At 56.6% G+C, this 23,197-nt stretch overlaps 10 protein-coding genes across 10 annotated transcripts; 5 read left to right on the forward strand and 5 right to left on the reverse strand.

The window, feature by feature from the left end:
• Nucleotides 1-19: 19 nt before the first annotated feature.
• THITE_2085255 (uncharacterized protein) lies at nucleotides 20-1,204 on the reverse strand (the record flags this gene model as incomplete). The annotated part of the gene is made up of 3 exons (XM_003650029.1): nucleotides 20-182; nucleotides 247-655; nucleotides 850-1,204. The coding sequence occupies 3 exons, from the start codon at nucleotides 1,202-1,204 to the stop codon at nucleotides 20-22; spliced, it is 927 nt and encodes a 308-aa protein (XP_003650077.1).
• Nucleotides 1,205-1,915: 711 nt separating this feature from the next.
• Nucleotides 1,916-3,020, reverse strand: THITE_2042539 (uncharacterized protein; the record flags this gene model as incomplete). The annotated part of the gene is made up of 2 exons (XM_003650030.1): nucleotides 1,916-2,036; nucleotides 2,107-3,020. 2 exons carry the CDS (start codon nucleotides 3,018-3,020, stop codon nucleotides 1,916-1,918), a joined length of 1,035 nt encoding a protein of 344 aa, XP_003650078.1.
• A 525-nt stretch (nucleotides 3,021-3,545) lies between these two features.
• THITE_2109331 (uncharacterized protein) lies at nucleotides 3,546-4,683 on the forward strand. Its single transcript, XM_003650031.1, has one exon. It carries the CDS (start codon nucleotides 3,727-3,729, stop codon nucleotides 4,525-4,527), a length of 801 nt encoding a protein of 266 aa, XP_003650079.1. The 5' UTR covers nucleotides 3,546-3,726; the 3' UTR covers nucleotides 4,528-4,683.
• A 1,483-nt stretch (nucleotides 4,684-6,166) lies between these two features.
• On the forward strand, nucleotides 6,167-7,515 carry THITE_2109332 (uncharacterized protein). Its single transcript, XM_003650032.1, has 3 exons — nucleotides 6,167-6,496; nucleotides 6,549-7,054; nucleotides 7,108-7,515. The coding sequence occupies exons 1-3, from the start codon at nucleotides 6,247-6,249 to the stop codon at nucleotides 7,429-7,431; spliced, it is 1,080 nt and encodes a 359-aa protein (XP_003650080.1). The 5' UTR covers nucleotides 6,167-6,246; the 3' UTR covers nucleotides 7,432-7,515.
• An 83-nt stretch (nucleotides 7,516-7,598) lies between these two features.
• THITE_2126203 (uncharacterized protein) lies at nucleotides 7,599-8,823 on the reverse strand (the record flags this gene model as incomplete). The annotated part of the gene is made up of 2 exons (XM_003650033.1): nucleotides 7,599-8,394; nucleotides 8,447-8,823. The coding sequence occupies 2 exons, from the start codon at nucleotides 8,821-8,823 to the stop codon at nucleotides 7,599-7,601; spliced, it is 1,173 nt and encodes a 390-aa protein (XP_003650081.1).
• A 2,716-nt stretch (nucleotides 8,824-11,539) lies between these two features.
• Nucleotides 11,540-12,226, forward strand: THITE_2039560 (uncharacterized protein; the record flags this gene model as incomplete). Its single annotated transcript, XM_003650034.1, has 3 exons — nucleotides 11,540-11,704; nucleotides 11,758-11,984; nucleotides 12,058-12,226. The coding sequence occupies 3 exons, from the start codon at nucleotides 11,540-11,542 to the stop codon at nucleotides 12,224-12,226; spliced, it is 561 nt and encodes a 186-aa protein (XP_003650082.1).
• Nucleotides 12,227-13,564: 1,338 nt separating this feature from the next.
• THITE_2085261 (uncharacterized protein) lies at nucleotides 13,565-14,538 on the forward strand (the record flags this gene model as incomplete). The annotated part of the gene is made up of 2 exons (XM_003650035.1): nucleotides 13,565-13,642; nucleotides 13,726-14,538. 2 exons carry the CDS (start codon nucleotides 13,565-13,567, stop codon nucleotides 14,536-14,538), a joined length of 891 nt encoding a protein of 296 aa, XP_003650083.1.
• A 165-nt stretch (nucleotides 14,539-14,703) lies between these two features.
• Nucleotides 14,704-16,770, reverse strand: THITE_2109338 (uncharacterized protein). The gene is made up of 3 exons (XM_003650036.1): nucleotides 16,160-16,770; nucleotides 15,154-16,087; nucleotides 14,704-15,049 (listed from the first exon to the last, which is right to left on the reverse strand). Exons 1-3 carry the CDS (start codon nucleotides 16,587-16,589, stop codon nucleotides 14,797-14,799), a joined length of 1,617 nt encoding a protein of 538 aa, XP_003650084.1. The 5' UTR covers nucleotides 16,590-16,770; the 3' UTR covers nucleotides 14,704-14,796.
• Nucleotides 16,771-19,736: 2,966 nt separating this feature from the next.
• On the reverse strand, nucleotides 19,737-20,706 carry THITE_2109340 (uncharacterized protein). The gene has a single exon (XM_003650037.1). It carries the CDS (start codon nucleotides 20,319-20,321, stop codon nucleotides 20,067-20,069), a length of 255 nt encoding a protein of 84 aa, XP_003650085.1. The 5' UTR covers nucleotides 20,322-20,706; the 3' UTR covers nucleotides 19,737-20,066.
• A 1,004-nt stretch (nucleotides 20,707-21,710) lies between these two features.
• THITE_2085263 (uncharacterized protein) lies at nucleotides 21,711-23,138 on the forward strand (the record flags this gene model as incomplete). Its single annotated transcript, XM_003650038.1, has 1 exon — nucleotides 21,711-23,138. The coding sequence occupies one exon, from the start codon at nucleotides 21,711-21,713 to the stop codon at nucleotides 23,136-23,138; it is 1,428 nt and encodes a 475-aa protein (XP_003650086.1).
• Nucleotides 23,139-23,197: the final 59 nt, after the last annotated feature.

The raw sequence follows: 23,197 nt of genomic DNA on the forward strand, positions 1-23,197 counted from the left end.
GGGTCAGTGGTCTGCGCTCTCAACACTGGAACTTGAGCGGGTGCTGGTTGACGATGGAGGTCCAAAGATGGGACACCACGATATTGGGTCTATGAAGAAGTCCAAAGATGGGACACCACGATATTGGGTCCATGAAGAATTGAGGTGGGTTGCCTGTGCCAAGGGAGTGGATTAAGTCGAACCTACGAGGGTTCTCAGCGATGCCGTCGAAGTTCGAGGTTGTTTCGGATGCTTAGGATAACTCACCTTCCGATCTTGATCTGCAGCTTCTTGTTGTGAGCAAAAGCGCTGATACCGCCTCGAAGGCGAACCATTTTCTGGAAGCCAGAGACGTGCGCTTTGACTGCAGCGTCGTCGGATAAGATCCCGGCGAGCTCGGCGAGACCCATAACAACAGCGATGGTGGAGTCCGCGAGGCACAGGTCGGGATCTGACAAACGCTTGTTGAGGGCATGGATTGTAGCCTTCAGAGACGAATAGGTCAACTTGGATGGCGGCGCCCGTCGATAGAAGTCATCCATGGCAGACATGCCGAGCAGCACGGCTTCGAGGTACGCCACATCATAAAACAGCCACTCGAACCAGATGAAGAGGCTTGCGTCGGAGTAAACACAGAACTGTATCGGGTAGAAAATCTCTCGCGCAACGAAGAAATCTACTTGGGAGAGCCAGACACGTTAGCGACCACTGCATAGTGCAAGAATGGAAGAAGGAAAAAAAGCGCCTAGTAGAGGGTGGGCCTGTCGCTAATGCCTCGTGACAGGCGCAAAGCGGTTCAACGCCCCGAGCGCGGAGAGGGGAGAGTCAGGAGAGTGCCGTGAACAAGTTGAGAGTTTGGGTACGACCCACATTTAAAGAGGAGTTCACGCGACAGATCGTCAATCTCCCGGGCAAAGGTGAGGAGTGAGAAGACCGATGGTGGTCGCTCAGGCGATGGGAGCGTGTACCCTGTTGCCGCCGATGACCATACGGCCGGTCTTGCCGACACCGTGTGGCTGTGAATCTCTGCCGCGCTGGTCGCCCGAGACACGCTGATATCTACCGGCAACTGTTGGGTAATGACGTCGGTGTGGTCTCCCACGTCTCTCGTGTTCCTGTATTTCTTCTTGTTCTTCCCCCGCATACAGTGGCTCCTAATCAGCCTTCGATGCTCGGCCCTGGTCCTTCCGAGTCCGTCTGCAGGTACAAACGCAATCTTCGGCATCTTTTCCGCCACGTGAGCGATACGATGATCTCGCTACGGTTTGTAGTCCCGTCGAGGCAAGGCGGGATTGGCGACGGGTACGTTGTGTCGGCGATAGTTGACAAAAAATGGGCCGTGAAACGGGGCGTAACCGGCGATCGAAGCCCACGCTGCAGTTGGTTAAGGGTGAGCAACAGTCCGCAGTCAGCCCCAAAAACGAAGTTGGGCGAAGTGGAATATCTCCACATTTTCCACTTTGGGAAAGTAACCACACTCGTGAAGTGGCACCGACCTTTTGCCGTCGATTGTTTCCCCTTTTTGGAAGTACCGTTGTCTTCTCAGCTCGACTCGCTTGCTGCTGCAGGGCCCACTTTGTGTGGCCCGTGCTCTCTAAACAGCCCCCCTGATGACGGGAGTTTTTTCCTTCTCTTCTTCATGTAAATACGCACACCACACAGATTGAATATACCACATTCGCCATACCAGTTGCTCAGTGGCTTGCGATGACTTACACAGCCCAAATTCGCCACAGAGGATGCCAAAGCGAGCGGGGCCTGGAGCGATGGGAAAATGGTGAAAAAAGTGAAACGCGACAGATGGTCTGTGTAAAGCCACTCTGCATTGAGATTTGAAGCAATAAGTCTCTCTGAACACAAAGACACTAGAAAACACAACGGCCAACTTCTAAATGCTTTCGTTCCTTCTTTCCTTCATTCCTCACCATAGACCGCCTCAGGCCCTCATAGACTGCAAGATGGCACGGACGCCAGCGAAATCGAGCTCGTCCAAGGTCTCGTCCCAGACTCTCTGCATGACCACCTGTCCCTCAGGCGTATACAGGTATGCGGCAAATCTCCATGCATTGGGCCAATCAGCACTAGCCCAGTAGCTCGTGCTTGGTTGGGGGAGCGGGGGGTACTTACGGGTGGATCTTCCAGCTCATGAGGAAACAGCCATGTGATTCCTTCCCCTTGTTCACCATGGCGTCGACGAAGCACGAGGCCCCCACCTTCGGCGGCCTTCCGGTCGTTGCGCCGAAGATCTTAGCGAACAGCTTCAGTCCCGGATTTGTCACTTCGCGCGCCAGCTTGGTACCCTTGCACCAGGCAGGGTCTTCGAGATTGACAATAACATCATTTGCCGAGACGAAGTCGACCAGTTTCCAGAGAAACATGTGAGCGAGGAGCTTAGTCGAGTTGTACGTCTCGTCGATGGTGAACAGCTCGGGATTGTTGAACGCCGCCAGCACCGGCACACGGTTCCTCTCGGGGAACTTGGCAGCTAGGGTCAGCGCTGCGCTGACGATGGTCAGCCGCGCTGGGGCGCCATCGCGGGAACGCTTTGACTTCAGAATTGGCAGGAGGAGGACGGCGAGCAGCATGGTGGAGAGATAGTTGACTTGGAGCGTCTCCTCGTGGCCCGTCTTCTCGACGATGTTGAACGTGAACTTGCAGACACCGGCATTGAGCAGGGCAATGTCAAGATGCGGCAGCTGGTTTTCAGCCCGGTGAGCAAATGCTTGGACGGACTCGTAGGAGCACATGTCCAACTGCCAGACCTCAATGCTAGCTTCCGGGAACATGGCGCGCATCTTTTGCGCGGCAGTTTCGCCCCTGTCGGGCGAACGGACGGCGAGGATTAGACGAGCTAGTTTGAGGCCCAACAGCTGGAGGGCCGCCTCGTAGCCGAGACCGACGTTGCCTCCGGTCACGATGGCCGTCTTGCCAGCAAGAGTCGCATCGGGGTTAGGCCATTGCGGCTTTGCTCGGAACTGGTTGTAGAAGAAGACCTTCCCGAAAGACGTGTGCGATGGCTCGAGATCTTTGGAGCCCACCATGGCGGCGGCGGTCGGCAACAGTATTGGTGCTGGACTTGGCGGGTTCGCGGACGAGTCCCAGATGGAAAGTGAGGTGCGCCGACGGGTAAGGGAGATGGAACGGTTCAAGCTCGAGCTCAACTGCTTGTAGGCAAATTTTGATCGTGTACACCTGGACATTGAAACCGCGGACATGGCTGTTCTTTAAATACATTCAGCAAGCCACGACTCTAGGCCAGGCGCCCTCATGCTTGCCACTCAGCCTCCTCGGGCGAGCAACATCATCTGTGTGGGAGGAAACCCTACACATCCCAAAACGGAATACAATCTCGTCGCACATTTGGTTTGCGACAAAGCCATGCCGAAAACAGCATACAATGGAAAAATCGGGCCAGTAAACCTCCCAAGGTATTTGAATGAAGGCCTCAGACAAGTCAAGCATTCCCCTTGACTTGTGCTGGCTCCGATGTCGGGAATTGTGTGACGGTTAAATGCCCCTTGGAAGCACCGAAGCCCACGCCACTTATCAGGCAGCGGCGGCGGATGAAAAAAGAAGTGGGAGGATCAGTCTTGGCCAATGGCTGATTCAATTAACCACATTGACAGGCAAAGAAAGCGAATACAACCCAGCTCCCCCGCCGTCCTCCCGCTCCCGGATTCCGTCTCACTCGGGAATATCTGCTACAACCACAGCAGCAGCCAAGCCGTCGTTGCAGCCTCTCGCAAGATGTATCCCCATCATGAGCAGACGATTCAGAACATCAAGGCTCACCTTCAACAGGACCCCAGGGTCCAAGCCCTGATACTTGGCGGCTCGATCGCACATGGGTTTGAGAACCCCGCATCGGACGTTGACGTCCTCATCGTCCTCTCCGAGGACGACTACAACGCCCAGCTCGAAACCGGCTATTCCACCTATCGCAACGTGGAAGCAGCTCCATACCCTGGAGGCTACGTCGACGGAAAGTACATCACTCTGAGCTTCATCCGGCAGGTTGCCGAGCGCGGCAGCGAGCCGTGGCGATACGCCTTCGACGGTGCCCAAGTCCTCTTCAGTCGAATTCCCGGCCTGGAAGACGAGATCAAGCGAGCAGCCACGTACCCCGTGGGCGAAAAGACGGACCGTGTGAAGCGCTTCCGCACACAACTTGCAGCTTGGCACTGGTTTTCCATCGAGGCGCGAAAGAAGAACAACAAGTATTTGCTGAACGTCGCCGTCAGCAAGCTGGTCTTGTTCGGAAGCAGGCTGATACTCGCGCACAACGAAACGCTGTATCCTTTCCACAAGTGGCTGCTGGCCGTGCTGGAACGAGTGCCTGAGAAACCAGAGGGCTTCGTCAGCGCGATCGAACGGCTCAACGAGGATCGTTCCGAAGAGAACGTGCAAGAGTTCTTCGAGATGGTCAAACAATTCCGCAACTGGGACGAGACAATGCTGCCCGATGGATGGGAGCGGTGGGGTTCACAGTATGCGCAGGATGTCGAGTTGACTTGGCTGAACGGGAATCGAGCGATTGATGACTTGTGACTACCGTAGTTAACCGTCTCCTCGGTTTTTTAAACGAGGAAAGTTGGAGACGTGTTCGCGGCCCTCTGCGTCGAATGCAAAAGCAGGGGCTCCCACGATCAAGAACCTGGGAGGAAACTAATTGCAATATACTGGACTCACTTGTTTTTCTCTATACGTCCTGCTGAGTGTCTCCGCGGTGCCGACTTCAAAATGTTAGCTCTCAGCATCAAGGTGTGGCGGGAAACTGCATGCTACAGAAGTCTGTGCCCTCCCATCAACGCCTATGTTGTGTTCCATAAGGTAGTATAACCAAGAGCGGAAGCCTCTCCCTGGTCAAAAAGACAAGTATAAACCAAGTAAGGTCATTGCTGATTCAACTCACGAGCAGTTCAGGGCCAGCCGGTGAGCAATGAGTAACCCAAGCGCGCGCGCCGGACTTGGAACGCATCTCCCGCCGAGCCATAAGGTATCCAATGGTAAGGACAGACATCTGCTTCGTGTATGCTGACAGTGTGTGCCGCTACCGGCTGAGGTCTTCGACAAGGGAGGTGTACGGCGCTCCAAACGTATCACTGTCTATAAACGTGACACTCGTTTGCAACTAACTCCAACCTAAACAAACAAACCTAGCCCACTTTCAAAATCGCTCTTCGCTATATGCAATAAAACATTGCCTACCCTGCCTATCGCTCCCGCTTACCTACCTAGGTACTGTACCTACCTATGGCTTGTACGCACCCTGCGGCACCTACAGTTACATACCACTATAGCACCTACAGTTACGTACCCTGCGGCACCTACAGTTACGTACCCTACGGTACCTACAGTTATGTACCGCGGTACCCATAGTTACGTACCCTGCGGCACCCACAGTTGCGTACCCTGCGGCACCCATAGTTACGTACCTTACGCTACGGCACCTACAGGGCAGTCATATACCCTACGGCACCTACAGTTACGTACCCTACGGTACCCATAGTTGTATACCCTGCCTATAGCAGCTACAGTTGTGCATCCTGCCTACGGCAGCCACAGTTGTACACCCTGCCTACGGCAGCCACAGTTGTATATCCTGCCTACGGCAGCCACAGTTGTACACCCTGCCTATAGCTTATATACGCCTTGCCTATAGCTATTAGAAGTATTGTAAGGTATAAAGTAGCTCAAATATCTTTAATTGTATAGAGCGAGGGGCGATTCTTAAAATCGGGTTACAGCGGGGTAAGCTGGTTGCTATAGCGATTATTCGGCTAGCGGTCAGTTGCAAACGGGTTTAGGTTAATGGACAGTGATACGTTTGGAGCGCCGTAGAGGTGATCCTTTGCCAAGGCGCCAACGAAGTCACGATATTCCTTGGCATTGCGTGGACATTGCGTGGACAGCTGCAGCGGGAATGAGGCACAGCACATCACGACCTTGGCAGAGATGGCTGGGCAATGAAGCCTGGCGACCTGCGCCCATTGACAGCCCACAAGCTTCCATCATGTTGGGGGCGCATGTCAAACGTGAAGCCTGTGCCACGTCCATGGAAAGCGGTAATACCGCTACAGGATTCCATCTGGGGCGGCCTGCTTGAGAGGGGACGATGGCTAAGCTCATGTGCATGTTTTCTTTTCCTTTTATAAAGGTGCTCTTGCGGTCTTCGTTTCCCCCGGTGTACTCGGGTTTCCAACTTTGCATCGTTTCCCTTGTTGCAGCAACAGTCAGTTGCGATTGATTCCGCCGCGGGCCGAAGCCATGCTCCCTCACAGCCTGACAAGAACCGCGATCAGGCTATTGCTTCGCCGGGACGACTCGGACTCGGACGACGATGTAAACGGGAGCCAGGACTGTGTATATGCCACGCCGGGCCCCAACGGCAATGTTCCCGTGACGGCGTGCAACTCGTACTACAACTACGACCCTCAATTCGCCCCAGCTGTTGCAGTGGCTGTGCTCTTCGGTATCTTCACGGCGATTCATGTCGTGGAGGCTTTCCTCTTCAAGAAGGTTAGACTATAACGACGCCATTGCTCTGGACAGCTGACTGACAGAGGTACAGCGGTACGCATGGGTCCTTATTATGGGAGCTCTCTGGGAAACAATCGCCTTCGTTATCCACTCCCTGGGCACCAAGGACCAACAACAGATTGGCTATGCCACCGCGTGGAACATTTTGTTCCTGCTGGCTCCGCTGTGGATCAATGCGTTTGCCTACATGACCTTCGCGCGAATGGTGCTGTTTTGGCATCCAGAGGGCAAGGTTGCGGGTTTCAGGGCGGCCGTGATCGCCCGGTGGTTCGTGCTCGCCGACATCTTGAGCTTCGTCGTTCAGGCTGTTGGGGGAATCATGGCAAGCCCTGGCGCTAGCGCCAACATTATTCAGATCGGTTTGAACATCTTCATGGGCGGCATAGGCCTTCAACTGTTGTTCATCCTGGTGTTCCTTGGCCTTATGGGAGCATTCCACAGACGCTGCAGTCAAGCACCACAAGTTGTGGATGGTGGAAAGAGGGGTTGGAGGCCGCTGCTTTGGGGTCTTTACGGGGTCCTCGTTTGCATCATCGTCCGTCTCCTCCCGCTCCCCCACCCCTCCCGTGCTGCCGCTCACTGATGCAGGTCCGAATCATCTTTCGAATGGCCGAGTTTGCACGAGGCATTACACCCGAGAATCCCGTCCCGTTCCACGAGGCGTACGCATATGCACTGGACTGCTTCCCAATGATGGTAGCCCTGCTGCTCCTCGCCATCTACCATCCGGGCCGTTATCTGGTTGGCCCAGACAGCGAGTTTCCCCGATTGTCGCGAAAGGAAAAGAAGGCTCTGAAGCGTGAGAAGAAGGCTGCTCGGGGAGAGGAAAAGGAAGCCAAAAGCCAGGCAAAGAAGAGTGGCGGAGCAAGAACGAGCAGTAGCGAGGGAATGTATCAGCTAGAGCAGGTTTAAAGTTTGGGACAAATCCGAGTGTGCGAGTGATCCTGGGATGAAAACTTTTGGGACATCCTCTCCACCTTTCTGTCATCGATGCTTAGCGTTGAGGATATCTCGTTGCCAGCACAAGGACTCGGCCGGCCAGATGTACCATCCACACGCCGCCTCAACCGTCATGTTCGTTACTCTACCCAAACCACCGCGCTCAGGCCGTCCTCCTGACCTGCCTCGCCTTTCTGGGCCACCTGAATGTTAGCCACCAGCTTGCCAAGTTTCCCGGTGGCCGGATCGCGGGCAACGATGGCCACGTTTGACGAGGTCTGGCCGCCAACCGCGAGCAGCGTGCCATCCTTGTTGAACTGGAAAGTGCGAGGGTAGTATGAGTACGAGTTTGCTGCTTCAAGCCAGGTGATGGCGCCGGTGGTGGGGTCGATGGTGTAAATGGCGATGGAATCTTGTTGCGAACCGAAGGTCTCGTCCGCGCGGTTGGTCGCATACAGAAAGTTGCCGACCAAACGGAGTTCAGCGGCCTTCGTTGTCGGCCCACCTTTCTCGCCGGGAGCATACGTCGACAGCGTCTGCGTCTTGTTCAGCGAGAGGCAACCGGACGCGTCGCTCGGGTAGGTCACGTCCCAGGCCGACACCGAGTTTCCGAGCTCGTTGACTGTGTAGGCTTTTTGCAGGCCGCTCGACGACTTCCAGAACTCGATGTGACGGGGACCGTCTCCGGGATCGGCCTTGCCCTCGGAGCACGCCGTGAGGTTGCCGCTGTTGGCGTCGATCTTAAAGATGCGCACGAGATCGGCGCCCAAGTCCGGAGTGAGAATGTACTGCCCGGTGGGGTCGACCTGCACCTCATGAGGGTGCGGGACGTCCTGCCTCGGGTTCGGCCCCCTCTGTGCCATGGTGAACTTGAGTGTCTGCGATGCAGAGTTGCCTGAAAGCGGCATCTTGTATGTGGTGACCGTGGAGGGAGTGCTTCCAAGCTTAGCGTCAGCAGCGGCCCATGAGCACAGGACATGCAACTTACTACTCGGCAGTTGCCACGAAGCCCCGGCCATCCGCTCCACCATACAAACGGCCGTACACAGTATTGCCAGCGGTCTTGGCCTTCCCGGTCAAGGTGAGGCGGCCGTCATTTCCCACGCTGTACTCGGCAAGTACGCCAGGTGGGTTCCACGTCTCGTCGAAGCAATACAGCTTGCGCGTGTCGCCGTAATACTGGATCCAAGCGGGCGTGGCGCCGCACCCAGTTGTCTGGGACGTTATCGACAATGTACCACTGGTATTGGTGCCGGCTAGGGAGAGGGTGTAGACTCCGCCAGAGAAGTGGGATGCAATCAAGGTGGCCCCGAAGGCACTGGGGGCCAGCGCGAGAGCTGGGAGTACATGAACGAAACGCAGCATAGTGAATAATCCGTGTGACGCCAGGTTCACGCGACTGCAGCAAGCGACATACCTCCAAGGCCAAGTTGTCTCCCAGACTATATACCGCCCAGTGAACCTTCGCCTCAGCGGGTAATCGTCCACGCTCCTTCCGGGCCCGCCAAGTCACATCACTAGCCGGGCGGTTTTAGCCGGAAATCAGGTACTTGCGGAGATCTAGAAGGGCCCCCAGCGCTGTGGATGTATGTTTCAATCGGAAATTAAAGGGCGACCCTCCCATCGTGCTCCGTTTGTTCGCAATTGGATAGAGCCAGATCTCGGGGGCGCCCAGGTCCGGCTGCTCTATGGGCTTCGGCTCGGGATGAATTGCACCCCTTGCAGGTTCGTCCGCACTTGGACTTGCGCCTATTAACTGTGTACACTTGCAGAGGACACGACTGAAGGACCTCCGAACACAAATCAAGTGACAACTTAGCCGTGTTAGCCTGCCGATGTGCCGTGTTCGCCCCCTTAGGTTACATCAAGTTGTTGCATTGATCTTCAGCTCGGTGCTACACTGCCTCCACGCGTGCATGTTTTTATACGGTAAGAGAGCCTCTAGCGAGGCACTAACTGGGCAATCCGAAAATCGTTGTAATCCTGCCTTGGCCGTCGAATACATCCATCGGAGTAGCAGAGGGGAAAACACGCCAGCGATCCGCGCAAATCAGCGTTGATAAGCTATATAATAGCCACATGTTGTCCGGATCCACACCAGGCTAGGGTGGGATGTAAGGGAAGAAATGCCTCTCGCGTAGTGCTCTACTTTCTAACTCATCTAGCATCTCGTGTATGTGCTCGACGAGAGTTCAATGAGCACGCTGTACCCCAATTTGGAGGTCAGCCACTTCTATGCTCGACACTCTGATGTTCTCTTCGAACAACAGCCTAACTTGAATAAATATTCCCTAAAATTACTTCTCTTCTTATGGGCTGCCATGGCTGCCTCCTTAGCCCCAGGGTCTGCTAGACCCTGTAGTCTCATGTGCGTCCAAGCGGTACCCCCCATAGGCTAAGGACAGCCCATGCCTTTGGAACCTCCAGTTGAGGGCCCTGCTAGAAGAACCGCAGCAGGCAACCCTGTCCCAACCGAGGATGGACGGAGTTCAAACAGTTCTAAAACCTATATGCAGCTCGGCTTAGCCCTCGTTCCATTGTCTCTTCAAGATCGTTACCGTCAACCCAATGTCCTCCGCGGCCTAGCAAAACTACCGGCTGTGCTTGGCTTTGTAGGCAGAACTGCCTTATACGCCCCTGAAATCGAGTCACTCCCGCCTCGATGGGGGCCGTAAACGCAATTTCAATCAAGGGCAGGTTTCAGCTTTCCAATGCCCGCACCGCTAGCTGCCTCCCTCCATAAGTAGATATTTTGACCTAGCTTGACATTGGAAAGGGGAAGAGGCAAGCAACTGGCAGTCCACCGCACTGGCTCCCACAGAATCACCAGGTGGTATCATGGAGAACCCGAACCCCATCCCAAAGGAGGTCTCCCTTATCACTCATTTCCGCTGCTGCCGAACGCATGGGCACAATTGTTGCAACACCTCAGGTAATTGAAAAGTTCAAGAAGGAAGTATGTTATATGCTGGCCATAGCGACACGTTTTCTGCGGACTCGTCGACAGCGCAGGAGATCGGCCAACGCTAGAAGCCAATCTGTGGCGGCAAGCAGTTTCCTAATGTCTATGCGACGGTGTCCTAAACTGGGCAAGTTGTGACCTAGCATTTGACTTGACGAGAAAGGAACGAATTATGATATCGTGAGTAGTCGAGCACGGGCCGGAAGTTGTGCAACCAGACGAGTCCATCCTGGGTGTATGCCTTGCTCAGGGCACGGGCTCTGGACCCATTTCCCTCGGCAGCACGATCTTCGCCCCTGTCCCAGCTTGCTATAAGTTGGAAGGTGTAGTCTCCTAGGAGCTCGGACCAATGCACTGGCATTGGGTCTTCAGCGCGTCTCTTCTGTGCTATGACTCTTCGTGTACACCGCAAAGCATCAGGGTTGGTTTAAAGCGAGAAGCTGTAGGTACCAGGTAGTTTTCCCTCGTCTCGCCGTGAACGTTCGTTCGCGTTGTCCGAGACAGCCGATTGGCCGTCAACGACAAGTTCAGCAAGTGCGTCGGCTGGTGCTCGTCCGTTCTAGTCTCACTGTGGTAAGCTCCTCGGACGCCCATGGCGAGTCGGCGGCAAACCGGGAATCCCTGAGCATGCTGGGCAGCTCCTAGTCAGACTTCGCCGAAGAACCTTCCGTAGCCGCCTCTAACCTTGACATACGAGCAACTCTACGGCATTCACACCCGACTCTGGAGCTGTTTGATTGGATACGTTCAGATCATCCGAGCTACGACCGTCACCCAAGCGCTGCTCTGTCGTCATTCTGTCGTCGTGTCTTGTTCTCGAATTGGTGCGCAGCGACAGTCGATAACGTCAACTAGTCCCATGATTGACGCCAGTCCAGTTGAAGTCGACGCCCCAGTGACGGTGAGCAATGGCCCTCGAAGATGGATGCTGACCTGCTCCTTACCGTGGAGCAAGTTGGCCCGCAAGCTGCCATATCCTCCATATAACCCGGGATTAGTTGACCGACCGATTCCTTTGCTTTTCATCTTTTTGTCTGTCCTCCCCTCTGGCATCGGTACTAACTCGTCCCTGATCACTGCACGCTATCGAACCCTCTTTCGCAGCAACGGAAGGCGACGATGGATACGAGGTCCAGCTTTTTTACAGGGCGCATTGCGCGGACCCTACTCGGGCTCAAGTACTTTATCATTCTGGCGTCATCCACCATTCTCACCGGCATCCTGTCGTACCTCCTCCACCGTTCCAGCTTCAGAGGAACGCATCTAGTTTACAACGAGGTCATTGTATGTTGTTCCACTGCAACGGGTCTGCGGAGCCGGGCTGAACTGTCACGCAGGCGGTCCTCACGCTGTTTTTCTACCTGATCGCCATGGTCTTGCCGGCCCTCAAGGCCTACCATGGATACATGCTGCCACTGAACCTGGCACTCACTTATCTGTGGCTCACGTCGCTCATCTTCTCGTCCCAAGACTACAGCGGCGGACGTTGCCGCTACTTCTCGCCGCCGGGTGTCGGTCGCTGTGGTCTGAAGCACACCGCCCAGGCCTTCTTCATCATTGGATTGTGCGTCTTCCCAACCCCCCAAGAACACTGCCCGGGCATACGCTGTTCGGGTGCTGACATGAGAGCTAAACAGCTCGTTCCTCCTTTTCAACACGATCCATGAGGCGCTTATGTGGGCAAGCCATCGCCGAGGCCAAACGGCTGGGGCTGGTGATGGCGAAAAGGATCGCCCCCTGGCTACCACCACTGGCACCACGGCGGGTGGGACGGAGGGGGAACGCGCGGCACAGGCCACCGTGTAAGCTGTGGCCGAAACCAGTCAAGGCGGACCTTCGGAACACATAATAACCCGCGATGCGTCCGGCGTGATGTGCTCTGCCAAGCGTTATTCACTGTGCAGTCGACGTGGTCGGAGGGCGGCGCGTGGCGGTGGATCTCAAGGCACGGCTTGCCATTGCCAACTTGGGGGCTTCACTTCCACTTTGCTTTGGAACAGGATGGAGCATGCCAAAACGATGAACACATGTCCTTCTTGTACTTAGCCCAATTCAGATCTGACAACTGTAATTGGAAGCTGGAGTTCCAAGAATCCTCTACACCCTGGTCGAGCGGGTTATCCCTTGAGAGATGTGGGCATCCTTTCGGGTTTCGGCGAACAGTTCTCCCGTGCCACAAGTCGAAGCCGCTCCGTACATCTCGGCCGAAAGAGTTGCACAAAACAACAAGGAGCGGAGCACCAGGACATGTCGGAGGAATTGAGCAGGGCATTAAGTAGGACGGTGTTTGCGAAGGGACCGTGGCCGCCCCCGAAGCTGTCGGCAATGCCAATTGGGCTAGAGCCTTGGAAGAGCGGTATGCAGAGAGCATCGGAGGCGGCAGCACACTCGTCGATGGTATAGTTTCGAGGTATGGAAAGGGACCACAGTTGGCCCGCTTCCGGAAAACGGGATGGTTCGACGCATCGCGGTCCCCGGTCATTGTGCATCTGCGGTTCCTAGTCCATTGTATGAACAGAACTGTCCTCCCGAGGCGAGACGAGTCCGTTCAGCCGCCAGCTTGCATCGTTCCGCTGCGACGCGAGCGAGCTTTCCTCTGACCATGTTGCTCAGACAAGCCGCCAGCCAAATGGAAGCTTAAATCGAGCAAGACTCCTCTCGCGACGCGCCCTCGCATTGTCGCACTCGTGAGAATCTCGCACTGTCGCATTCTTGAGAATTTTGGCGTTGTCGCATTCATCAAGAATCTCGCATTGTCGCATTCGTCAAGAATCTCGCATTCTCGCATTCGCCTGAAGATAACCGCCCCAGGGTGGGCCCATATGCATCTACTACTAATAATGGGCCTTGCACGCTTGCCAGTCGTGTTTGTTTGCACCGACTTGTAAACTGACACAACCTGGAAGTTACTTGCTCATTTAGCAGAGTCATTTCATTTTTCTTTCACTTTGAGCAAGGAAGCCGCAGACTGTATACCTGCCTTACCTTGGAAACAGCACAAGACTTGCCACTGCACGGCGAAAACGAACGATCAATCAGACGTGTTTCGCCCTTCGAATTTCGAGAAGACCACTCACGGGGGCAATTGTGCTTCGACCGGCATCCTCCTAGCAGATTGATTACATCCCCGACGATACGTTAGTCATGGCGCCCACCTCCTTCAAGGCCGTTTTCCCTCCCGCCCCTACAAAACGTTCGGCCGCTCGCCTGTCGGGATATACTGTAAGTTGATGCCAGCATATCTACAATCCGTTTGCCCACCCGTTGGGGCCGTGGTGATCTGTGCTGACTACTAGACCGATCAGGCCCTCATCAAAAACTCATTGACCCTGTCCACGCTCCTCGTCTTGGGAGGCCTGGCTCAGACGGTTGTATCTTTCATTCTGCCCCCGCGTTACGCCCTGCTGCCGGTGGTGTTTCTGCTCCTGCGCGCCGCCGTCCTCACGGCCCTGGATACAGCCTCCGCCACGAAGTACGCCTCAAAGTTGGGTGTCATCGCGGGACGCACCTCGGCCCAGCTGCCCAGGGACAGCTACGACCCGCTCCGCTCGGAGACGGCCTCGCCCTTCGGCTCGATGCCCGCCGAGAAAGGCATTGTCGTGTTCAACCTGGGGGCGCGCATCAACCATCCGCTGGGTCTGCTGGCGCCCGGTGCGAAGGAGTTCGCCGACCAATTCGCTGCATGCAATAGCGACTTGCTGAAACGAGCCAAGGAGCTCGGGTGCCTCGGCGGGACGACGTGGCACGGAGCCCAGACGGCGTCCAACAACACGATCATGTCGGTCTACTACTTCCGGGATCTGGACGGGCTGAACCGTTTTGCACATGACCCTGTGCACCGGCAGGCGTGGGACTGGTTCACCAATGTGATCACGAAGAAGTGGGGGTACTCGCATATCGGCATCTTCCACGAGGCGTTCTGCGCCCCCGCTGGTGCATACGAGACCATCTACATCAACATGCCGCCGGTGCTGATGGCAGCGGGACATGCCAGCATCAAGAACGAGGCCACCGGGGAGGACGAGTGGGTTCCGACCATGGTCGAGGCGACAGGCTCTGTGTGGCGTAGCCAGTTTTCGCGGATGGGGAAGGCAGTCGGGCGGGAGGCGAAGGCTTAGGAAGTGCCCAAGGGCGGATGCACTCGGACAGCATCCCGGAAGTGCACACCAAAGAAACAACTTGTGTCAGTAGATTAACTAGGTGGCCTTAGACGGCGGTGTCATATGTAGGTAGGCCGCAATGTGTGTGTGCCGTCGACGATGCACTCCCGAGGTATCATGAGAACCACCCCAATCCCCATCAGTTATATATACCAGGCGCCGAACTCCAAAACATCAAAGCAAAGCGAGCGCACCGGCCGTAAACTTTATTTATTCTCATAGAGCCCTCCCGGGCAGCTCGTCATGGTGGTGATCCATGGCGTAGATGTCCTTCTGCACGTCGTGCATGTCGATGTGGGCGATGGCGCCGTCGCCGTCGAAGATGCGGGCAATCTCCTCCAGCGTTGGGCCCTTGGTCTCCACGTAGAAAAACCATACAAAGAGGAGCTCGCACAAGTCCCAGATAGTGTAGAAGAGCATGAAGTTCCAGTGGTGTGGCAGCCGCTCCCACGCGAGCTTGTTCGTTTGACTGGCTGAGAGTGAGCTTATGCCCGGCGACCAATAGGACCAGAGGCGAAGAGAGAGAGAGAGAGAGAGGGAGGGAGAAAGAGAGCAGGGCAGACAACCACATACTTGCTGATGGCCAGCATGGCCTGGACGGTGATGTTCATGACCATCATGCCCTTGGCGCGCAAATGGAAAGGGAGGATCTCGAGCGCGTAGGCGACCAGCAGGCCAGAGAAGCCGATGTCGTAGAAGACACCAAAGAGCCAGATGAAGACAAGCTGGGCGTAGCCCGAAGAGGTATTGAGCTGGTCCGAGTTCTCGTACACGGCCCCGGTCACGGTCCAGCAGGCAAAGGACGTGACCATGCCGACCGTGGAGACGAGGAACAGGGGCCGGCGGCCGAAGCGGTCGACGTTGAGGGCAGCGGCGACGGTGACGATGAGGTCGAGGATGGTCTTGCCCGTCGACATGGCGAGCTTCTGGTTCTGGTTGGAGATGCCGGCGCCCTCGTAGATGGCGTTCATGTAGTTGGAGAAGAGCGCGTTGCCGCTGTACTGCGAGATGATGCCCAGGGACACGATGATGGCCAGGCGCCAGCGGTTGCCGCGGGTGCGGAGGAAGTCGCGGTAGCTGGTGGACCGCTCCGTCTCCTTCTGGATGCGGATGGTCTCCCGGATCTCGCGGAACTCGAACTGCACGGTGGCGTTGTGCGGGTTCCCGCCGGCGTGCCACTTGGTCAGGATGTGCAGCGCCTCCTGGTGGCGCTCCTTGTGGATCAGGTACCGGGGCGACTCGGGGATCCACCAGATGCCGCACAGCTGGATGACGGACGGCACCACCTGAATGAGCGTGATGGACCGCCACGACCAGTCCGACTTGATGTTGGCCGTGCCCCAGGCGATGCACGACACTAACAGGGCGCCGGCGTTCCATAGGCAGTTGTAGATGGCGGTGACGGGCCCGCGGTGCTGGGGGTGGCAGATCTCGGTCAGCAGCAGCGGGGACGCCATCTGGGCGAGCGAGTTGCCGAAGCCGAGCATGAAACGGCCGCCCATGAACACTGTCCGGCGGGGCGGTCAGCCAGGAAAGCGAGAGAAGTAGGGGGGGGGCGGGGGCGGGCGGACACACTCACTTCCGTAGCCGGTAGCAAACCCCGTTAGGAAGCCGCCGACGACCATGCAGACGCAGCCGGAAATGATGGCTGCTTTCCGGCCGAAGTGGTCGGCGACGAAGGGCGTGATAAAAAAGGACACGATGGAGCCAATGTTGAACATGTTGACGAGGATGGCGAGCTTGCTGTCGACAACGGGGTCCTTGAGATCCGGGTTCGCCGCTAGCTGCGGAAAGAAGAACCTGTTCCAGGCGTCGATCTGCTGCGACGTGTTGACAAGCATGCCGTCGTAGCCGGTTGTCGCCGACGCCACCATGAGGATGACGGCCAGGCCATACAGCTTCCGGAGGTGCGGTTCTCGGGTCCAGTAGACCCGCTGAAACCTCGGGGTCTCCTGGACGACCTCGAACTCGGCCGAGACGGTCGATTCGGGCCTCATCTTGGACGCCATGGCGACCTGCACCCTTTTGCGTGCCCCCAACTCAAACTCGGCTGGCGTTGTGTGCTGTGTAGATGTCGAGTTGAGGTTGTCAGGTTCCGGGCTCGCTTTGACGTGAAGCGTCTGCTTGGGTCGACGAACCGACAGACTCGGTCGGGCAAGCCTCTCCTCTCACCGGGCCCTCGCGCGTCTGGAGGGGCCGGACGCATTAATAGTGTAGCCACACGGGGGCCATTGTCGAGAGATCCACCGGTGCCAGCAGGCTGGGCACGCTGGTGCTCTCTGGGGTCTGGCAAAGCAGGCGTTCCACCCCTGCTCCCTGCTACCCCAGGTCTTGAGCGGGAGGGGTTGCACTGCACTACACTACTAACGGATAAGTACTGTACATTACTGCAACCCGGAAGGGAAACAGCGTACATTACAGGCTATACTTGATATGTGCGTATGCACATTACATTCCCCGTAACTCTCGCGTATGAATAGCGCGCTAGTCATGGATGTCGGATTCGGACTGCACAGAGAATGGCAGCCGGGATGCGGGGCGAGCGAGCTGGGTAGTGTAGTGAAGTGTACAAAGGGAAGATGCAACAGATTACGGAGGTACCACAGGAACGTTGGAGGACTGGTTGATGCAACCCATCTTCGCGCTGCGTCCGTGGGTCTGTTGGAGGCCGGCGGGCGACGGAGGTCTTGGCGCGGGGCCCAAATGGCGATACGGAACGCCAAATCCGAGGAGGGGGGGGACTGGACATTGTCTGCTCAGGACACTCCTGTGCACTGTTGGAAGCTAGCTGTTTTGTGCCTTAGCAATAGTGTGGAAAATGTCGGCTGTGAAATCCGTCGTTGGATCGATTCTTGGTATGCAGGTGTCGACTCGCGGTGGGTTGTTCATCCGCACTCGTCCTGTCTCGCAATGCGTTCAAGCAAAGCCAGGGTACCTGGACTGGAGTGGCGCCACTGCGTGCCCTGGACCCAGGGACCCAAGGCCCGTTCCCGTTCCTGCAGCCTGATTCGCTTCCCCGCATTTCTGCCGCCACTGCGAAGGAAAGTTCCCTCACAACCTTGAAGTGATCGCTCCACTCCAGGTGATGCCTGTCCAGCAAAACACGAAGCCCAGTCTGAGCGCTGATGGCCGGCCGCCCTTGTCGATATTGCCTTCGGTTGACAGGGGCCGCGAGTCTGACGCGCTGGCTCAGCGCGGAATACCGAGTGTACACTGCTGAGTAACTCCCGATCCCAACCAGCACGTCATCCTCCCGGGTGGCAAAAACGGCAAAATGCGAGGTGGTCACGGTACCTAGCCAATGACGGGCGACGCCGAAAGTGTCGCCGCAGCGGCCCGCCAGCGATGGGAGGCAGCTGACGTGCCCGACCCTTGAATCCTGGAAGGGAATTAATTAACATTAACGGGATGGATTGGCTCCGTTCTTCGCAGCCACGTTCCCTAACGTTCGTAGCTTCCGGACCCTGGGGGCCAGTGTGAGGAGCTGGTGAGGGGGCTGACTTGGAGCACGGCAAAGACTGAAAGGGGAAACGATTGCTCTGGGTTGGCGAAGTTAGTCAAGCCTTAGCGTGTGCCCAGGATTGGCCAGTGCCTGGCTGTGCCACATGCAATGAGCAGCACTCCCTCTGCAGGGGAAAGCAGGGAGATGAGCAGCTGCGACAAGATGCGTTTCTGTTAGCTGCATCCTGGCTGGCTCGGGGGCTGAGAAAATGACCTAACTACGGAGTAGTATAACACAAACAGCTTTCACTTGTGCTCACTCGGCACCCCGACCCTGGACCAGCCCTCCAGCCCCCGGCCCTTGCTTCCAGGCCTGCCTTGGGTCAACCGGGAATCAGGGACGCAGATCCGGGGTTTGGAGACGGGCCCCACTTGGCGCAAGGGATGGCAGCTCGCACAGACAATTCACAAGTGAACTGAGGGTTTCCAGGAGAAGTGTTTTTGTTGAATAACTAACGTGAAAAGCCCGAGCGCAGCTCTGACGGACGCGAAGCTCTGATGGACGCGGAGCGCAGATAGTAGTTTTCTCTCTTGTTTCTCTTGTTTCTCTCCCACTCGCCAATGGCACAATGTGTACACACGAAGTGTACAATTTGAACATTGAGTACGGAGTACACGCAGTAGTGGAGTGTAATGTTGTCGCGTGCTTATGCAGAGAAGCTGGCCAACGGCTGGGGAATAAGCAACGCCCAACATGTGAAAGTCTTCGGATCCGTGAGCCGACCGCGGGATCCCTGACCAATAGTGTAACGTTAGTGTGTTTGTTGCTCTCAATGGAGCTAACTTAGTGTAATATGTCGACCCTCTTAAAAACACTACACAGATTTTTTAGAACCACTACACAGCTGGGGGTGGTCTATGCGCCCTCCCAAACATTCCACGCCAAGCTTCCAGGTTTGCTCAGAACAAGTTATATTGCCTACCTTGACCGCCTTCTGCATTGCGCACCGACGCGAGAAACAAGGTCTCCACTTTGTACTTGGCTAGTCACGTGGCTTTTCTTATCGATAAGAAACTTCTCCCGTTGGTACCTCAGTAGGATAGAACTTCCATTGCACTCGCCTTTGCAAAAGTCCTCTCTTTCAAGTGACGCGGCGATTGACCATTGGGATCTTTCAAGCTTTTTCTCCTACGATTCCTATAGTGACATGTCAGCTGGGGCGTGGGGTGACTGCTCGCTGTAAGATTTTGGGGGGCGCACGGACCACCCGGCTGCGTAGTGGTTCTAAAAAATCTGTGTAGTGTTTTTAAGAGGGTCGGTAATATGTGCACTACTCCGTAAGTCAGTGGACTGTCGTGAAACGCACCGATCCACCGAAGGCGTCCGAGCGCAGACAGACTGCTGGGGTGGAGGAGCTTCCAGAAAAAGTTCATGAAATGGCACCACAGCCAGGGCCGCCTGCTCGGTGCTGGGCCCTTGCTGTGCCCGAAGAGGCGTACACTAGAAGCCCGATGAAGGATTTCTTCATCACGTCAACGCCCCTCTGGGGAAATTGCAAATGCAGGCCCACAAGCGGGCCGCGATCGTTGTCGTCCACTTCAGCCGCAACGGGTCCTTCGAGATCCGCAAAGATCGCCCAAGATGGGAGCACGATGTTTCCGGGTTGGTATTATTGCACGTTCCGCGTTGGTGCTTTGCATCCGCCCCGGCGCGGGACGCAACCTCCAACGCGGACGGAAAGCGCACGGATCCGCGGCCCAGACGTGTAGCAGGGCAAACACGGCTGAACCACGGTGCTGGAATGATCGTTGACTTCCTGCATGGACCACCCACAAGGACACAACAAGTCAGCGCGGACCAAACCGAGCAAGCGCGACTCCTGTGTCTAACTCGGAGAGATACGGGACAGCGAGACAAAACACGCATCTTTTCCGTCCAGCTAGCACCTACGATCGATTCATCGGAACAACCTGCACGCCCTCGGCCCGCTTCCCGCCCGATGTTGGCACAAGCACCGCGAACCCCCGGTCCTCTAGTTATTGCCTTATGGGACTTTGTCAGGTTCGTCTTCATCCAGCACAAGTGCGTGGGGCCCTGGTCGCCGTCGATGACTCCTTAGCTGGCGCCCGCGCAGTTGCTTCGAGACGCGCACGCGTCGATACACGCGTCCATGTAGACCGGCGCTGAGGCCGATAACGGCGAGGAGCAAGAAGACGAGGGCGGCCAGCACTCCCAGGGCGATGCCGCGGGTGACGCCGAGGGTTCCCGGGGCCGCCGGGCTGGGGCGGGGCAGTGGCATTCGAGTACTGCGGTTGGTAAGGCTCGTATGCTACTTGTTGGTGCTGCACTGGGTGTTGGTATTGAGACGGACTGGCCTTCTCAGGAGTGGCTTCTGGGGGCTGGTGATACTACAAACGGGTGTTGCGCAGCCCGTGGTTGATCCAGAGCGCACATGCTGTGGGTGGCGATTTGGGAGGAGAACCTTGTGTGTGATTCACCGTCAATGTTCGAGCTGTCACCCCGAGGCCGATGGAATGAAGGGGCTTAGGCCACATCACAGGTTGGCGCTGTTCATCTAGATAAGTCCAGCGAGGGGTTGATCAGTCGAGGAGGAGTGTGGCTCAGTTGAAATTTTGTTTGCCAGCCACAGTGCTACGCTCGGGGTTGTCTCACGTCAGCGTCCAAACTGAACGCTGCGGCATCCCGCTGGGCGCCGCACAAACCCCTGAATCCGTGAAGATGGTTCCGCGATTAACTGCTCAGGCCCAACGTGCATTCCTGCTGTGGCAGGCAACTTCAGTGTTCATTAAGGTAACTCGCTCCCTAAACAGGCGTTTTCGCACCCCTGAGGACAAGGTGTGCTCGAGTACCTAACCAGGCAACCGAGTTTATCGAATTGGCGTCCGCCACAGCGACCGCGAGCGTGTTGGATGCTCCAAGGACCCTGCAGGACAGCTCGTTGGTAGTCGGGGCCCACTTCAGAGCTTGCTAACTGTTGTTGTTCTCAAACACCAGGTTAAAGTGGGTCCTCTGAACACCACTGCACACAGCACTTTTTCGACAGAAGCCTAAAACCATATTCCACAACAGTATCCTACAGAGCGGTTGCGCGCATAGTAGAGGGCTATAGCTATACATATTCAATGTCCGCAGAATTCGAATCTACAGTCAGATTGATGATGCGCGCAATACGCGCTGAGATCTAGATAGATCTAGATAACCGTAAAATTACGTGTATTTTACGCAAAATCTAATGTAAAAAAGGTATTTTACACTGATATTACATCTATCAAGACCTCAACGCGTATTGCGCACGCCATCAATCTGACTGCAGATTCGAAATCTACGGCATCGAATATATGTATCTACATCCCTCTACCATGCGCGCAAGCGCTCTGTAGGATACTGTTGTGGAATATCATTTTGGGCTTCTGTGGAAAAAGTGCTGTGCAGAGCAGACCTCTTGGCCCCACTTTAACCTGGTGTTTGAGAACCACAATGGCGACGTCAATTTGACCGGTAACCTCCTCTTCAGCACAATACATACAGCCAGCGCTTGCTCCAAGTCGCGATCGACCGCCGCAGCGAACAGCACCCTAGCACTGGCTCCAACAAGAACGGAACCACTACGCTGAAGCCTCCAGTCACTACAGTGTAGCTGCGTGACGGTAGACGGACGAGCCTCGCCATGGCCCGATTCTTTGCGATCGACGTGCCGCTCGAGGTCCTGGAGCTCATCGTTCGCCTGCTCGACCCCATCTCCGTGATCGCGCTGTCCCAGGCTTCCAGTGCATGGCGCGCGCTGATCCGCCCGATGCGCCATGATTTCGAGCGGCGCCTGCTGGCGCTGGAGCTGACGCCCGAGCACGGAGGCATCGTGCCGCTGTTCCACGAACGCGACTCCTCGCTCACCCCGCCGTGGGACAGCGACGAGTGGCGGACCAACAAGTACGCCTGCTGCGGGTGCATGAAGCTGCGTACCCACTTGATGTTCGACAACCACGCCATCCTCCGCCGGCCGTACCGCAAACCGCCGCCGGGGAGCGTCGAGGCCGAGAGAGTCGCCGTCACCGACTGGGAGCCCCTCGAGCCGGCCGCCAGGTGGAGGCGCATCCAGCAACAGGTGACTGAGGACCGGGAGGCGCGGCGGATATGGGCCCAGGCCCGCGCCAGGCAGCGCGAATTGGCGGGTCCGCCCGCACATCCCTTCGCGCCCTTGCCCCCGGAACCGGAGACTACTTACGACGACGTCGAACGGCGTTTGGCTGGCGTGTCGCGTCAGAACCGCCGGTGCATCGAGTGCAAGCGTCGGCGCGGCCATTTCTCTGGGAAACCGAACGGCGTTGTGCGCGGACCTGGAATCAGCGAGGTCCCCGTCGTCATCAGCCGCCAGCTCCGCTTCGAGGCCCTCTGGGAGAGACACTTCCCGGGTCTGTTCCCGCTGTTGCCACCAGAAATGCGCCCTAGGAATTGGCCCGTCCTCAGGCGCATGGAGCATGGCTTTCTCTCGAGCTTGTACCTCATCCGCTGCCCGTCTTGTACGACGTGGCTGGAGCACAGCGCCTTCCGAGAGTGGGATATGTATAGATACGGTATTTGGTTTCCCCAACGACCCGTGAACCCTCTCCTTTGCAATCACTGCCACCTCAAGACCCACCGCGATCCATCCTTGCTTGCTGGGCAGCTCGCGGCCGCCGCTCTCGACATGCTGCGTAGCGATCGCCGCTGGGCTCTCTTTCGTCTGGGCTTCGGCTGGAAGTTTATCTACAGAGACTTCAACGACAACAACGCCTTGCTCGGTAGATGGAAGGTCGTCGAACCGGAAATCCTGGCCGGACTCAGGTGGCGAAACCCACGTGAACACGACCCGGAGATCGAGGAGGCAGACTTTGATCACCTCCGCCGCCGTCTGCACCGGTACAGGGAGCTCATCTACAACGAGGTTGACCCAGACACAAGAGAGGCAGCCTTGCAAAATTGGTTCCGGCTCTGGGTCGAGGATTATGATCTCTATGAGGGCATGTACCATTGGCTCAGCCAGCAGATTGCCAGGATCGAGAGCGATCCGCATCTCGTCCTCAACTACGTGTTGGAGCGTAATCCGTACCGCATCTGACCAGCGAGGCGTGCATGCTTTGCGTAGTCATAACAAGTGAGTCCTCAGGTTGCGAGCAG

Source organism: Thermothielavioides terrestris, chromosome 1, assembly GCF_000226115.1.
Source record: "Thermothielavioides terrestris NRRL 8126 chromosome 1, complete sequence".
In the NCBI taxonomy this organism is placed as follows: domain Eukaryota; kingdom Fungi; phylum Ascomycota; class Sordariomycetes; order Sordariales; family Chaetomiaceae; genus Thermothielavioides; species Thermothielavioides terrestris.

Bases quoted from the DNA above. Each gene is read 5' to 3' on its own strand.
- THITE_2109331 (XM_003650031.1), top strand. From the start codon at position 3,727: ATGTATCCCCATCATGAGCAGACGATTCAGAACATCAAGGCTCACCTT.
- THITE_2109332 (XM_003650032.1), top strand. From the start codon at position 6,247: ATGCTCCCTCACAGCCTGACAAGAACCGCGATCAGGCTATTGCTTCGC. The intron at 6,497-6,548 runs AGGTTAGACTAT...TGACAGAGGTAC, and splicing joins GGAGGCTTTCCTCTTCAAGA to AGCGGTACGCATGGGTCCTT. The intron at 7,055-7,107 runs GTCCGTCTCCTC...TCACTGATGCAG, and splicing joins GGGTCCTCGTTTGCATCATC to GTCCGAATCATCTTTCGAAT.
- THITE_2109338 (XM_003650036.1), bottom strand. From the start codon at position 16,589: ATGGCGTCCAAGATGAGGCCCGAATCGACCGTCTCGGCCGAGTTCGAG. The intron at 16,088-16,159 runs GTGAGTGTGTCC...CCCGCCGGACAG, and splicing joins GTTTGCTACCGGCTACGGAA to TGTTCATGGGCGGCCGTTTC. The intron at 15,050-15,153 runs GTATGTGGTTGT...ACTCTCAGCCAG, and splicing joins GCCATGCTGGCCATCAGCAA to TCAAACGAACAAGCTCGCGT.
- THITE_2109340 (XM_003650037.1), bottom strand. From the start codon at position 20,321: ATGCCACTGCCCCGCCCCAGCCCGGCGGCCCCGGGAACCCTCGGCGTC.